At 36.5% G+C, this 16,648-nt stretch overlaps 2 protein-coding genes across 6 annotated transcripts; one reads left to right on the plus strand and one right to left on the minus strand.

Moving 5' to 3' along the window:
* The first annotated feature begins 406 nt into the window (after window positions 1-406).
* On the plus strand, window positions 407-8,289 carry LOC111197086 (uncharacterized). Of its 4 annotated transcripts, none has more exons than XR_007429568.1 (12): window positions 407-639; window positions 3,035-3,064; window positions 3,165-3,257; window positions 3,345-3,428; window positions 3,661-3,744; window positions 4,326-4,415; window positions 4,528-4,595; window positions 6,033-6,186; window positions 6,299-6,410; window positions 6,523-7,025; window positions 7,357-7,512; window positions 7,694-8,289. XR_007429568.1 is itself a non-coding variant. In XM_049472613.1 (5 exons), the coding sequence occupies exons 1-4, from the start codon at window positions 6,046-6,048 to the stop codon at window positions 7,420-7,422; spliced, it is 822 nt and encodes a 273-aa protein (XP_049328570.1). In that variant the 5' UTR covers window positions 4,609-6,045; the 3' UTR covers window positions 7,423-7,549; window positions 7,694-8,289. The 4 variants fall into 4 exon arrangements, 1 of the variants encoding a protein (XP_049328570.1); XR_007429566.1 differs by having other exon boundaries at window positions 413-639; window positions 7,357-7,549; XR_007429567.1 differs by lacking the exons at window positions 6,299-6,410; window positions 6,523-7,025 and having other exon boundaries at window positions 413-639; window positions 7,357-7,549.
* On the minus strand, window positions 7,998-14,310 carry LOC111197085 (uncharacterized). 2 transcript variants are annotated; one of them, XM_049472611.1, is made up of 6 exons: window positions 14,133-14,310; window positions 10,418-11,320; window positions 10,120-10,216; window positions 9,392-9,502; window positions 9,067-9,233; window positions 7,998-8,922 (listed from the first exon to the last, which is right to left on the minus strand). In XM_049472611.1, exons 2-6 carry the CDS (start codon window positions 10,771-10,773, stop codon window positions 7,998-8,000), a joined length of 1,656 nt encoding a protein of 551 aa, XP_049328568.1. In that variant the 5' UTR covers window positions 10,774-11,320; window positions 14,133-14,310. The 2 variants fall into 2 exon arrangements, with proteins under 2 accessions (XP_049328568.1, XP_049328569.1); XM_049472612.1 differs by lacking the exon at window positions 14,133-14,310 and having other exon boundaries at window positions 10,418-11,802.
* Between the last annotated feature and the right edge of the window lie 2,338 nt (window positions 14,311-16,648).

Raw genomic sequence — 16,648 nt, forward strand, 5'->3', positions numbered from 1 at the left:
AAATATTTCTGTGTTGTTCTAATGAGTCAAGCTTTACACATAAATATGCAAAATATCTGCATCCAAATAAAAATGATTATTTGAAAGCAGCTTCACATGCTGACACCTTAATTTCACACCATAGAGTAGGTGATCAGCAAAAATCACAGTACTACGGTACATTTCTAATCAAACAGCTTCCAGCAGTGAGTTGTTTTACACGTTTGGGCAGTGGCAGCTTGGCGTTAGAATGCTGGGCTATTGATCACCAGTTGTGCTGAGTTATTGATTACATCTGCAAAGCTGAGTCCCTGCACTGCAGCATGGCTGACCATGCGCTCTGACCCTGTGCTCTGTAGTACATAAAATAACAGTGTAAACAGAATAAAATACGTATACAGGTGTTTATATAGTGATGGAGTCAGCCCCGTTGCAACAGTGTAGCTGCAACCGAGCTGACCTGGGGCCCCTAGACAAGCACATCCTGATTCTACAGAGTGAGAGGTGTCCCTGGGTCAATAGGGGCGGTGCTTAATTTAAATTTGTTTAACCAATCCCGAGCCTGCAATTATGACATCACAGCATTTCTCCTGCAGCTCTGTGCTTTGCCTTCATTTTCAGCCTCAGCCGAATCTGGCTAAGCTGCTTTTGCTGTTGGAGGTAAGGAATTTTAAATATTACCTACTTACTTTGAAACTTTCAGCTGAATTTTTATATAGTTTTGTTTTAAAAGCGTGGCCTACTTACTGCTAGCTGCTTCCTTAGTTCCAAATCAGAATTTCTCCAGATAGTTGCTATTGCTGATAGCCTAATATTACCTATATTAGCTAATATTTAGGCTATATTGCCTAATGGTACAGTTCAGTACTTTTTTAATGTAGTTTCACACTGTTAAAACTGTTCTTGGCTATTAATTCACAATATTCTTTCATATAAATAAATTAGCAACATTTTGTAGCTAGAGGATGTAACTAGCTAGCATGGCTAATTAGTTAGCACTTTCTTAGCATACGTAAATACCAGTTGGCTAGCTAGCCCTGCATATTTAGACTTGGGTTCTTAAAGAATATAATGTATATTGTTTACATAAATACATCCTGCTGGTTGTGTTAACCAATGAATGGTTCAATTAGCAACAGCAGTAGCAAATATCTAAATCTATTAGCTTGGCTATCCAGTCCCAGGATCATCATCCAGTCTTAACCTGGGGACATCATGCACTATAGTTAACTCAGGGATTATTTTAATAGTGATTAAATAATGATCTTAGCACAAAGTGTAGTAATACAGTGTGTTAATAGCATTAGTAATAAAAATCATCTGTTAACTGTGATCACATGATTAGTATATTATATAGTTCCAGGATCATCATCCTGTCTTAACCTGGGGACATCATGCACTATAGTTAACTCAGGGATTATTTTAATAGTGATTAAATAATGATCTTAGCACAAAGTGTAGTAATACAGTGTGTTAATAGCATTAGTAATAAAAATCTTCTGTTAACTGTGATCACATGATTAGTAGGGGTGTCACGATTCTCTAAATCCTCGATTCGATTTTATTTCCGATTTGAGGGTCACGATTTGATTCGATTCTCGATTTTATTTATTTTTTTTTTTTACAGCAGAGAGGCCTATGCGTCATCAAATTTAAATAATATATTATTTATTATTATTATTTATTAAGATATATATGTAATGCCATCTAGTGGCTTTTTTGGGAGCAACAGTGTGCACTATTAAAACAGCAACATAAAATAAAAAAATAGGAACAGTCATGTACAAAATAACAGAACAATTAAAGCCTTAACAAACTGAATTCTATCCTACTAGAACAGTTAAACATGAAAAATAAGACTCGGTCTCTGAGAATGACAAGTTTTATATCTTTAACAAAGATATATTATTAACTTTATCTGAGAGAAAGGTTTTTTTTTTATTCAAATGAAGCAACAGGTGTAATCAATCATAAGTTTAAGATTTTTAATCAACCTCTATTTAAATGAATAGGATGCACTGTGTTGGTGCTGCGCCATTTGCGTAGCGTGCTGCGCCGTTTGCGTAGCTTAGAAGGAGGGATCGTCAATCGTCTTTTTGACTTCGATGCTCGAGACCATGAACTCATTTCAATCGATTTTGATAAAATATCGAGATCGTGACACCCCTAATGATTAGTATATTATATAGTCCCAGGATCATCATCCAGTCTTAACCTGGGGACTTCATGCACTATAGTTAACTCAGGGATTATTTTAATAGTGATTAAATAATGATCTTAGTACAAAGTGTAGTAATACAGAGTGTTAATAGCATTAGTAATAAAAATCATCTGTTAACTGTGTAAACTGTTTAAGTGTGTGTGTGTGTGTTTGTAAAGTACAGATACAGTATTTTAGTACTGAAGTAGTGAAGTAGTTCTACGTTGTTACTATACATCTCTGCTGGTTATGGTTATACATAGTTAAGTTACAACATACTCGGGATAAAAAACAGAAACCATAGGCTTAATATGACTGGTTATTGTTTGCACTATATAGGACTTAGAAAAGTTATTTTATTAATTTTATTATTTATATTGTTTCTATTTTTATAGAATTTCTGAGAGAAACCAGTCTGTTCAGTCTGCTTCATACGACTGTGTAAAATAAAAGTTTTTTTTTATATTTTAAAAACGCGTCTCGTCTCGTTATCGTGCGCCCAGTCTCTTGTCTCGTCTCATCTTGTGAGATGAGTGTCACGTCACACCCCTAATGCTAAGTATATTATATCGTCCAAGGAACACTGTCCCAGTAACATTAGGGTAGCTTAATGGTAATGTTCAGTACGTGTTAAAAGGAATTACACAATTATATACACTAATAACATTATATTGATACAATTATCTTGTGACCATATTAAACCAGTTAACATGCAGTACTTTGCAGAACATTGTCCTGACCTGACACCGTTGTTGATGTTTGTGTAGATAACATTTAAATCTTTGTGTTTGGGCTAACTGTTTGGATATAACTTTCATATTATTCACATATTTCTGTCTTCTTTTTTTTGCACAGAAAACATTCTGCTATGGAGAAGGGGAAAAGGTGTGTTAATGTAAAATAAAAGCCTGTGTGTTATTTTTAATTAATTATAAGGTTTAGTTGTTGTAACATGCCTTGTTGCTATTTTATGATTCATCTAAAGGACTTTTGAAGCACCTTCACTGACTGAGAACTCATTGGCCACATTAGATGATGGCCAATGGCTGGATGATGTTGTACTTGACATACACATGAGGTAACTTAATAAATATATGCATGTATTCCTATTTTATTTTGAAATCAACTTGATGTCATGAAGCAGTTTTCTTTTTTATCTTTTCAGGTCTATTTACAATAGATTAGGACCACACAGAAGGCGGAAATCATTGATCTACCCAGTGTTCTTTTACACTAAACTGCAAAGTTGGTAAGAGGAAATGTTGATGAGTGGCTCATATATTGAACATGGTTATGGGTAGTGTGAAAGTATATACTGTAGCTGTTCTCCAGTGTAAAATACAAAAAATCCCTAAATATCAACTGCTGATTCATCACAACACACAATAAATAGAATAATTAAGAATAGTACACAGTATAATTTAAACTGATGTAATGTTTGTGTTAACCTGTTAAGCTCTTAAATCTTCTGTTTACTTTAGTGGATGTAAAGCTGTCATCAGCTGGACGAAGCATGAGGACATATTTCAAAAGGACTACCTTCTGATTGTTGAAAATGTCCTTGGGTGAGAGATTTACAGTTTTCACAGTTTTCCAATCCTGAAGTACCCTCTTCAAATTTTAGTTTTTACCTTACTCAACCATACTAAGGTTGCTTTCACACCTCACAACTTATTTGGTTTTGACCTTAATACGTTTCAGTTTGTTTGTCTGCAGCCTTTTTTAGACAGTTCAGATCTTCACACCAATTATAGGAAGTTAAAACATGCTATTGTCAACCATTAAATAATAAAAGCAGAAAAAGGACCAGTTTTTCTGCTAACATTCAACACTCCCCTTGGCATTAGTATGTAGTAGTATGGGTGTAACAGATTGTGCTGGTGATTTCTATATTTACTTTAACTATAGAACAACCCTTATTTATAAACAGAAATCCAAGGAATCCAATGGTAATCTATTTTACTTATTCTGCTGCTTGGTGCACCTGCACTTGAAAAGTCAGATGCTGGCTGAAAGGCAACTTGCTGATCTGAAATTCTACAAATGTGTATTATTTTATATTATAAAAAAATAATAATGCAGTCATGTAGGCAGTTTTCAAAATACATATGTTTACTGTTTTTAACTTTTCACTCTACATTTACAGAGTTCACTGGAGGCTTCTCATTGTGTGCTTCCCTGGAAAGCATGAAGTGCAAACCATCAAAATGGGACGAAAATGGGTACAAACGAAGAGGTATACACATATTACCAGGGCATTACAAACACGCATTTTTAAATATTTAAACAAGTGAAAATCTGAAAATCAGTGCTGTAATGCTATGCTCTTCCTGTGCTGTTGTTTGCAGGCCTTGCATCTTGACTCACAGTTCGTAAATGTAAAGGAAAGCATGGAGGTGTTCCAAAACATTTGAAGGTTGGTCCTGCTGCCTCCACCAAAGAAATGAATTTGTTATTATTAATTATTATTTCATTTAAATATTATTAAAAAAAAAGTGTTTAATTTGCAGAAATACATAACATTACACAAGACAAGTAGACATGACATGGGTTGATGTTGAGAAATAAGTAAAGTATTAATAAAATAAAAGAATATGCAACGGCAAAAACAAATAAACCTTAATTATTTCTTAAACTCAGGATCAGTATGACACACTAAAATTAATTATTTACCTTATATTTAATTAAGACTCATTAGGATAATCTTACCATTGTCAGGGTGCGGAGCTGGAAGTGCAGGTAATTTAATGTACAGGAATTAAACAAAACAAAGAAACACTGACTAGAGACAAAACACACACGCACATACTGACTGACGTGGAACACGTACAAGAAACACTGGACATGAGACAAAAGGAGCCATAAATAGACACCGAGAATTGGGATCACCTGTGGCTGGGAACGAGAGGGGCGAGGCTACAAATGGGTAGGCGGGAGCACTAGACAGGGGCCGAAACACGCAGAAGCACATGACGGGGTGGAAAAATACAGAGAAAGACCCGAAAGAAGCGTAAACAGAGCAAGATAGTGACAACCATTTTCAGTAGCAGAACGATTACAGCTACATTTGTGTCATATGAAATGCCACACAAGTTTCAAAGCTAAGTGTTTTCAGAAAACCTGTATCATTTAAATTCACAAATTTTAACCATACTGAGATGCCGCTCCCACAGGCGGTATGAAACTGAAATTCTGCAAAAACACTTCGATAAATCCACAAGATAGTCCTAGAAACATGAGGCCTTGACCGAGCGAAAGCTTCATGCCCTGCCCATATACAAATCGGGCTGTTCATATGATAACAGTATATCCCTCCAGATCCACCACACACACTAACTGAAAGAAATACATTAAGAACAAAAATGTGTGTACAATATGTAATGTTAGTGTGAGTGAACCTCAAGATTTACTAGTTAGCAATTAGTTTTACATTCCAACAAATCTGGATCACTGCATCTGTTGGTTGATCAGTTTTGAATGTAAGAATTCACTCTAAGTGTATTGATAAAAACAGAATAATACAATTTGACATAATTAGCAGTAATTTAATTCTTAGCTTCTTCTTATAATGTATATTTTTTTTCTGGGACAGTTATAGGAAGTTTTTTGTAGTATTTGCAAAATGTGTTTATCATTGAAAATTGGTGTGAAAGCAATGAGAAATAATAGACATATCAGAAATGAGCATTGTTAATTTTTGTCATTATAAATTTTTCAGATGTTTCAGTGCTTTAAAGACTTTTAAAGGATTTTCTTTTCAAAACTGTAATATAGAATTGCACTATGATATCAGTATATTTATGCACTAATGCAATAACAAAGAGTAAGGAAATTATTAACCGTATTTTTTCAGCTATTTGACAGAAATGTGGAAAAGCATGGGGAGAAAGACCCGGGTATTTTCCCCAGATACCATGCCAGCCCTGAAAGTGCATGTGCCAGGACAGCAAGGAAACACATCGGAATGTGGCATATTTGTGTTGATGCATGCAGAGTATTTTTTGAATGTAAGTATTAGTATCAATTAATAGATGATAAATATTACTAACTACAAGAGTTAGTGTTTGTTAGTTTTTTTATTGGAAAAAATGATTTACCTGTTTGTATATGCATCAAAAGGATCCTCCAAAGCAACTCATCAATGAGCTGGACTGCACATCATGGTTCACGTTAAACGAGGCCTTTTCCAGGCGTAGACAGATCAGGGATGAAATGAGACGTAGTTTGAAAGGTCCTTACATATTTAAGAACATTTGTTGTTGTAATGTTCCAAGGACTATCAGAAACCCAGATTAAATGCTTAAACAAAACATTATTGTAATAATGTGGATTGATTCTTTCAGCTTTGTCCAGTGAGGAGATACAGGGCATTTCAACTCAAGCAAGAGAAGGGAGAAGCATAACTGAAAAAAATGAAACAGCTGGAAGAGATGAAAATGAAGTGCACATAGTGGAGGGATGTGGAAAAGATGGAAGAAATGAGGGATGTATAGTTGAAGCAGAGGAGAGAAGAGAAGGAAGAGAACATGATGAGGAAAGACACCTTGAAGGAAGTGGAAAAGATGGAGAAGTGGCAAACGCAACAGATGAACAAGAACAAGAAACTGAGGTGCAGAGAGGCAAAACAAAAGGAGGAGAAAAGTATAAGGTGGTCAAGGATACAGAAAAAGAAAGTGTAGGCAAAGAAAGAGAAGACGCAAGCATAGATCAGGGAAGAGATTACCCAGTTCTGGGAAGGCTGGCAGTACCAGGGACCAAAAGAATGTACACAATCACCCAAGAAGAAATAGACAGAAGGATCAAGGCAGAAAATATGTCCAACAATATGTTGAGAAGTCTGATCAGGGTTTGTATTTACTCCACCTCTCAATGAAAGAAAATACTAATTCCTAAATGCTAATTTCAACGTACTGGCTAGGTCTCCTTGTTTACTGTTAACCTAAATGAGACGCATTACTGAATAATATTATTATTCAAATGACAGTCAAGTAGATATGATAGGTTCTGTAACTGGTAATTTGTGAATATGGGCTGAAAAGCAAGAATTTTACAATGCTAAAAAATGTTTGTAACTTTAGCGTAATTTAATGTTTTTTTATACTAAGCTTACCTTGTTAACAAATAAAGTTCAATTCTTATATTTTTCTATATTTTTGTGCTATTTGAATTTGCCAAAGGTTCGGAAAGAGGACCTCCCTGAAGAGCTTAGGGAGCAACGACCAAAAAAGCCAAGACCAAAATGAGCATCTTCTCTGCCCTCAGTGAAGGGGAGGCTACTGACTTGGCCCTTGGACTGGGAGCTATGCTTGGACGACATGTGGACCTGGATTTAAGTGAGAGTGTTTCCAAAGCTGAGGCAGAGGCTGCAAAGTAAGTTGCCAACCCTGTCCTTATTCAAGTAATTTTTACAAATGAAAATTTGTGCAATAATATTTAAAGAATGTAGATATAGGATGAATTACATAAACTATTTAAAATATTAAATAATAATAATAATTACCGATTTTTTTTTAGGAATGTCCTCTGCATGATCCATCAGAGACTGAGAGAAACACTGGGAGAGGATTCACATTTTAGTCTTCTGACACATACTTTTGGACCACAAGCAGTTGACACTGTGATTTCATTTTTAATCAGTCTTCTTAAAAAAACATAATGCAATTCCAATACATCTATGTATAATGCAATACAGTATTTCATGTACAGAGTTACAGAGGGCACTTGGTCTTAAATAGTCATATGAAAGGCATAATATATGTGGTCATTGTTACAAAATTTCACATATGCAATTCAAGTGCGGTTTCATTGTTAGGACAATCTACTTGTGAATGTGCTTTCTGTATTTTCGTTTTATTTTCTTTGATCTGTGTGGAAACAAAGGTTTAATCTTTCTGGTCACATCGCTAGTTACTGCTGGAAATGTATGTACAGCCCTGTTAGCATTTGTTACTGTATCATGCAGTTTCTCAATTTGCTGCTGAATAGGCTGAGGAACAGTTTGCCATTCTTGCACAGTCTCCAGTATTTTATTTAATTTCTCCAGCACTGTTGCAGTGCAGTCAACTGCTGTATTCACATTTAAGTGGAATAAAGTGTTGACCTTGCATGGAGTAGGCGTAGTGGTTGTTCTTGTTACATCAAACAGTTCACAAGCCAGAAGAAGACAAGCACAGTTGTCATTGTAGGAATATGTGCAACAAGTACACAGGAATGTTGTGGCAGAAGTATGGAAAGTTCTCTCGCTGCATAAACTTTGTACATCCACCTCTTTTGTGTCAAAACACAGAACTGAGTAAAGCTTCTTTTGCTTTATCATGCTAGCATGTGCATTCATCTGACAATTCAGATTAGGAAACTTCTCTGCATCAAGTTCATTCAGCAAACCAAGTGCTACAAGGTGTTTACACTTGCGACCTCGGATTCCCTCTGGGCAACTACAAAAACTTTCAGATGGACAGACTTTATAGGATAGACCATGGGTTTGCTCTGAAGGAACATTATAAATGTACATTTCCTGGGATATGCGATCTATTCTGTCAATCCAGCCTTTTTCCACCAACCTACAGGCTGATGTATGGATATCATCTGACTTCATGGAGGCATTCTTTATTCTGCCGGCTGACTGCAAACCATGAATGACTTGGAAGTACCCATCTGTCTTCTTCAGGAGTACGTTGATGAGGTCATCCAGTCTCCGATTCCTGAGGCCGCCCAGAAACTGATATTTTAGGCAATGGAAAAATCTAATTTGTTTTTGAGAAAGAAAAAAAAAGTGGGACAGATAGTTTAAGGTTAGTAAGTTTGTTGTTTGTCTGGTTTAAGAATAATAATAAATTTGAAATAGTTCTAAATGCACTTGAAATAGTTGTTTGTATTGAACATTTTACCTCTCAACTAGATTGTTGGTGTCTGAGCCTGTATGGTTGTAGCATCGTCCAAAATCAGACCACATGTCTCCTATTCCCAGCCAGTGATCCCGGAAGTAAGTGCAAAGAGCCAGGAACTCTTCAAATCTGTTCTGGAATAGCTTGGCCATTGTTTCAAAATCATGTCTCTGTTATCAATTCAAAAGGAAGAATAGCTGATTATTTGTGTGCCTGTTTAATAGCAATTTATTCATTAAATAGTACACTGTACATTTATTGAATATAGATATTACATTTAATAAAGTAAATTAAAATTAGGCATCAACATAAATGCCCAGTAACTTACTGTGGCACAACTTTTCAGTTTTGAGAAAAAAGAAATGATGTCCTTTTTAATGTCACCATTCGAGAATCCACTGACTCCAGATTCTGTCTTTGAAATCCAACGCACCACAGCCTAAAAACAGAAAAACAGAATTTGAACTACAAACAGTTCAACTTTCAGCGCACCAATTTTAGTTAACTATATATGAGCTATCAAATGTGCACTGCTGCCTAGGTGTCAGTGTGTCTTTGCTATCTCAACTCAAAACGCACAAAAGCCTTGTACTAATTCTCCTAATTAATCACAATGTGCAATAAACCAATCAGCATGTCACTTTCTCATAATTCCCTTAAAGAGTTTGGCAGATTACTATTTTAACAGCGCAGCTTCTCAGTAGAGGAAACTGACCTGCTCATTCGTGAAGGTACGTGAGCAGTTATTTTGCTGGAACAGCAATGTTATTCTTTATTCTGTTTATTATGTAAAAGTTAGGTCTGTGCACTGATGTGTGTAACGAGTGGGGGTATATGCATGTTGTCAAGATAGCAATGAACATCTGTTGTCTAGGGTTTTTTCATTCAGTGGTGTTTTCACCTGTGTTTTCCGTTGCCACGATAGCAATGTGGCAGAAATTTAATTTAAACAACACAAGCGGAAGATGTGAAAATAGACTGTTGGCGGGGTATAAGATACCAAAGGGCATCACAACACTCATTGTAGGGTATACGATAATGATGATAAAAGTGTACCTGCATAACATGATACCAGCACAGCAGGACATCCGACTCTGGAAAAACTGCCCTGAGTCCATTTATCTCGCAGAGATCCTTGTCCACCATAAAGCACCTAAAAATAGAAAATCAGAACAATACATTCTAAGCTTAAAACATTTGTATGGCAACAGGCACTATATAATAACGATAAAGGGTAAGTACTGCCTTAATTATTTCATTAATATTATTTTTTGTTTCCAAAAAGGTACCACTGAATGTAACAATTTCTACAAATTTGAAAAATCTTCAACTTATTATATAGTGAAATACAAACCTTGGTGGAGTAAGAAAGGTGTGCCTCAGTTTCTGTAAAGCTAGCTCCAAAGTTGCCTGCTTTTCGCTGCTTGTTATCATATAGGCAATAGGTACCCCATGGCCATATTCATCTTTTACAGCCAAGGTAAAGAGTGGGAAATTATACTGGTTAGTACAGTAAGTGGCATCCATAAATACAATGTTCTTTCCATGTCTGTGTAGACCGTCTCGCATGGTAGGGGTCTGAAGAATAATTATTAGATCATTTTCAGGGCTAAATGGCTGAAAAAATACAACATGCTCCTTGCAATGACTTGTCAGTAGTTTTGCTGAACTAATGGCATCGTCTTTATCCAAATGGTTTCTACGCAACATGCATGTACGAATGCTGTCAATGTCCTTTGGAGTGACAAAGTATTGACGGTTGTTCAAGTCAGTGTTTCCTCGAGCTTTAGACCATCTATGGGCTTCCAAAAGAATAACATCCGGTTTGACACCTAACGAGATCCATTCTTCAATTTGTTTGACCAAATCTAGACATACTCTTTGGAAATGACCCTCTTTTTCAGAATCTGCATCATGTCCATTGTGCTCATTGTGCGTTGAACAATGACTTTGTGGCTGAGCCAATCATTTTTTAATTTTGAAAAATGTGTAAGCCTTGCATCCTGATATCTTGTAGCTTGCCTTGCGGATAATTCCTGAATGGATACAGTAGAAAATATAATATTGCTTGTCCTTGTCCTTCTGACTTGCTGAATTTGTGGTTCTGAAGGGTGTCATTCTTTTGAGAGTAGCTCCTATGAATGTGTTGTGATCATCTTCTTTCTTAAGGAGATGTACTTCAATTGTTATATTTTTATTGTTTCCTTTTCTTTTCTCTTCTTGTAGCACTGATTTCTTTATACAGTCCTCCATTGTCCTGTGTGGAAAGTTAAATAATTGGATTAGTTAAATAATTAATTAATTCAGTGATACAGGTGCCCCAAGCCCTGGTAAATATCCACAAAATAAACAAATTATGTTCAACATTAGGCTAAATGTTTATTGCATTGCATGAAACACAATTTTCTTAATTGGCACAACAAAGGACCATTATGTGTAAATCCTTACATGAACTGATGTTCAATAAGAAGATTAAGGCCAATTTATACTTATGTGTAAAACCTACAGCGTAGGCTCCTCGTGGACCTCTCTGATAAATGTAACTGTGCGACCAGATAGCCACTGTGATTGGTCTGCCGAGCCTCACGTTCCTGCCCACACCCTTCCCGCCTTTGCGTCTTACACTGCCGAGCGACGCAGGGCCACTGATACGCACACGCAGAAGTATAAACGTGCTCCGCTGCGTAGCGGGGTACGTGTAGGCTACGCCGTAGGTTTGACCCAGAAGAATAAATCAGGCTTTAGCAGTAACATGCATACATAACATACAGTTCTGTATTCTAGGGAAATTTACAGGCAGAACTGTTCAAAGTGGTGGTGAGAGGAACCAGAACTAAACTTAATTTGTGCCCATGAAACCTTATCTTACCACCCTAAACATTCCATATATACAGTAAGACAGCAGATTTGAGCAGGTTTTGATACTGATACTGATATTGATACTGTGCCCACAATTTAAGATAACAATGTTACCCACTATCTAACATAGGGACGTCCAATCATTGTGGCTGTAGGTTTTCATGTCAACAACATAAGAGCACACAGCCAATTGTTTGAATTGTTTGAACACACTGTTTTACTACACTTTGTGCTCATTATTTAATCACTCTTAAAATAATCCCTGAGTTAACTATATTGCATGATGTCTCCAGGTTAAGACTGGATGATGATCCGGGGACTATATAATATACTAATCATGTAATCACACAGTTAACAGATGATTTTTATTACTAATGCTATTAACACTCTGTATTACTACACTTTGTACTAAGATCATTATTTAATCACTATTAAAATAATCCCTGAGTTAACTATAGTGCATGATGTCCCCAGGTTAAGACTGGATGATGATCCGGGGACTATATAATATACTAATCATGTAATCACACAGTTAACAGATGATTTTTATTACTAATGCTATTAACACTCTGTATTACTACACTTTGTACTAAGATCATTATTTAATCACTATTAAAATAATCCCTGAGTTAACTATAGTGCATGAAGTCCCCAGGTTAAGACTGGATGATGATCCTGGGACTTTATAATATACTAATCATTAGGGGTGTCACGATCTCGATATTTTATCAAAATCGATTGAAATGAGTTCATGGTCTCGAGCATCGAAGTCAAAAAGACGATTGACGATCCCTCCTTCTAAGCTACGCAAACGGCGCAGCACGCTACGCAAATGGCGCAGCACCAACACAGTGCATCCTATTCATTTAAATAGAGGTTGATTAAAAATCTTAAACTTATGATTGATTACACCTGTTGCTTCATTTGAATAAAAAAAAAACCTTTCTCTCAGATAAAGTTAATAATATATCTTTGTTAAAGATATAAAACTTGTCATTCTCAGAGACCGAGTCTTATTTTTCATGTTTAACTGTTCTAGTAGGATAGAATTCAGTTTGTTAAGGCTTTAATTGTTCTGTTATTTTGTACATGACTGTTCCTATTTTTTTATTTTATGTTGCTGTTTTAATAGTGCACACTGTTGCTCCCAAAAAAGCCACTAGATGGCATTACATATATATCTTAATAAATAATAATAATAAATAATATATTATTTAAATTTGATGACGCATAGGCCTCTCTGCTGTAAAAAAAATAAATAAATAAAATCGAGAATCGAATCAAATCGTGACCCTCAAATCGGAAATAAAATCGAATCGAGGATTTAGAGAATCGTGACACCCCTACTAATCATGTGATCACAGTTAACAGAAGATTTTTATTACTAATGCTATTAACACACTGTATTACTACACTTTGTGCTAAGATCATTATTTAATCACTATTAAAATAATCCCTGAGTTAACTATAGTGCATGATGTCCCCAGGTTAAGACAGGATGATGATCCTGGAACTATATAATATACTAATCATGTGATCACAGTTAACAGATGATTTTTATTACTAATGCTATTAACACACTGTATTACTACACTTTGTGCTAAGATCATTATTTAATCACTATTAAAATAATCCCTGAGTTAACTATAGTGCATGATGTCCCCAGGTTAAGACTGGATGATGATCCTGGGACTGGATAGCCAAGCTAATAGATTTAGATATTTGCTACTGCTGTTGCTAATTGAACCATTCATTGGTTAACACAACCAGCAGGATGTATTTATGTAAACAATATACATTATATTCTTTAAGAACCCAAGTCTAAATATGCAGGGCTAGCTAGCCAACTGGTATTTACGTATGCTAAGAAAGTGCTAACTAATTAGCCATGCTAGCTAGTTACATCCTCTAGCTACAAAATGTTGCTAATTTATTTATATGAAAGAATATTGTGAATTAATAGCCAAGAACAGTTTTAACAGTGTGAAACTACATTAAAAAAGTACTGAACTGTACCATTAGGCAATATAGCCTAAATATTAGCTAATATAGGTAATATTAGGCTATCAGCAATAGCAACTATCTGGAGAAATTCTGATTTGGAACTAAGGAAGCAGCTAGCAGTAAGTAGGCCACGCTTTTAAAACAAAACTATATAAAAATTCAGCTGAAAGTTTCAAAGTAAGTAGGTAATATTTAAAATTCCTTACCTCCAACAGCAAAAGCAGCTTAGCCAGATTCGGCTGAGGCTGAAAACGAAGGCAAAGCACAGAGCTGCAGGAGAAATGCTGTGATGTCATAATTGCAGGCTCGGGATTGGTTAAACAAATTTAAATTAAGCACCGCCCCTATTGACCCAGGGACACCTCTCACTCTGTAGAATCAGGATGTGCCCCTAGACAACAACAGGTTATAAATCGAATACAACAACAACCTGTGTGACACCCCCTTTAAATTCTGTGATGGTCAATTCAGGAAAATACAACCACACTGTTATCAAGACCCCCCTCAAGCAGCCCCTCCCACTAGTTACTGTCAGTAGCCAGCCAGCCAGGTTTATCATTCCTGCATCATTCCTGTTTTTTTTCTTTTGACTCGAAATACACACGTATTGCAAAATAATAAATTACATTACTTTACATTACTTTAAAATAGTAATCTCCAAGGTTTCTCCCAAAAGCATTCATGTAAGAGTATAAAAGATCCAACCATTCAGAACTATTAAAGGGAGCACTTTCTGTGTGCACCTTTTTATTTCCACTTGGGTCTCTCTGCCCCTATTATAAACACTCTAAATACCATAAAATCCATCTATCCTTTTTCATTGAATCAGCCTAAAGAGTTTGGTGTCAGGAATCATTTGCTTCTATGTGCCGTTTGGATGCTCCTGCCTAATTATGACATCACAATAAAGAAAACCTGCACAGAACCTCCCTGACTCCACCCCTCACCCATCAACCCCCCACCAGGGCCCCGCCCACTAGATCCATTAGTTTGTCTAAGAACCTTGGATAGTACACAGCAGGATTAGCCAGCAGACTTCGTCTGAGGGAGGGATCTGTACCTACTGTCCGTGGTAAGTCAGCAGATGAGGGAGATATAAGAACTTTCAAATAATGAGTTCTTTGTGCTTCTTTCACTGTTAAGCATGAACTAGCTTATTCGTGTTTTGCCGGTAACAGCTTATTTGCTGTATAAAAGTGACAGAGTCCTTCATCGGGACTAAAACTGGTGAGAATAGAGCTGTGAGATCTCATCTGTATGTGAGAGTGATTGTGTTTAAAGAACATGAACATGTTTTATTATATATCACAAAAATCCTATCTAGTTATTTATGTGTTAATATTCCTCTGTGCCCAGCTTTGTTTTTGTTATTTGATTATTCTTATTTATGCTGACTGTACAACAAAGAATAGTTTTGATGGCAGCATCAACAGCAGCCAAGAAATCAATCTGAAAAGGATGGTTTAAACCCAATCTATCTTTGTTACAATTGTAGTGTGATATATTAAAGACCAAAAATACAAAAAAAAAAAAAAAATAATAATAATAATAATAAATAAATAATAAATAAGGTCCACTGTTGCTTTAAGAGTAATTTATTTATTATTCATTTATTTTGTGAACTAAAAGAACAGCTGCTTTCAGGGAATAAATTAGGGAGCAGTAGCGGCTTTAAACCCACTAAACACAGAACCGAGCCGTGGTCCGGTCCGGTTCATGACGTAGTGGTGAGGTCACCGCTCTGGCCACGCCCCCTCCCGGCATAGTTTGCTGTCTGTGATCAACAAGATCATTCAGACTGAGTGTGGGAATAAAACACAGCGGAACACCGTCCGGATCAGCGCCGTAACCAGGAGCCCAGGCCCGGTACCGACCCCCAGAACCGGCCCCGCACATCCAGAACCCCGCGGACGCGCATGGAGGAACATACGGGCTCAGACGCGCCTTCCTCGGGCCGCTCGGACACGCGCCGCGCCGCCGACCTGGCTCTCCTCCTGCAGCAGGAGTGCAGACAGCTGCTGGAGCTGTATGTGAGTAACGTGTTACAGCGCGATTATTAACCCCACTCAAACCGTTTATTTATACTCTATAACATTTATTATAACCTTTATTCATAACCACAGAGCTCCCTTATCTGTGTATAACGGGTCCCTCATTACATTCCTCTCATAAATCACGTGCTGAACATGCTGCTGCTGCACCTGTTATTATCACAGCAGCACTTTTTCATAGTATATAACGTTAGTTATAGTATATAACAGTAATAATAAAGGACAGTGTGATGTATACAGTCTGTGCTGTGTGTTTTTAGGGGATTGAGTGCAGCATGTGTGCTATAGTGATTCCTCTACAGGCTGTAATACTGTAATAGTGATGCCCTTGCTCACCGTTCCCTGCAGTATCTTTATTAAATTAACTCTGAGTTTAACATTCATCCCCCACAGACCGCCGGACCACTAAGTGGTTTGAGTGTTATGGGCCCCCAGTTTCGGCCTTAGATAAATAAATTGGAGATAAAATGATAAAATCTAAGTTTTTTTAAAACAGTATCAATATAACATGCCTTTTGTGTAACAGCACAGCGTAATTGCACATATTTCATAAAAAATACTGCATAACAATACATTTACTCTAAAGAAACTCATTATTACACATTTTTCCAAAAATCCCTATACCCGGATTAGGAGTTATTGGCTTCCAGGTTTGGCCTCGTAAGCATTTA

Source organism: Astyanax mexicanus, chromosome 25 (genome assembly GCF_023375975.1).
Source record: "Astyanax mexicanus isolate ESR-SI-001 chromosome 25, AstMex3_surface, whole genome shotgun sequence".
Taxonomy (NCBI): domain Eukaryota; kingdom Metazoa; phylum Chordata; class Actinopteri; order Characiformes; family Acestrorhamphidae; genus Astyanax; species Astyanax mexicanus.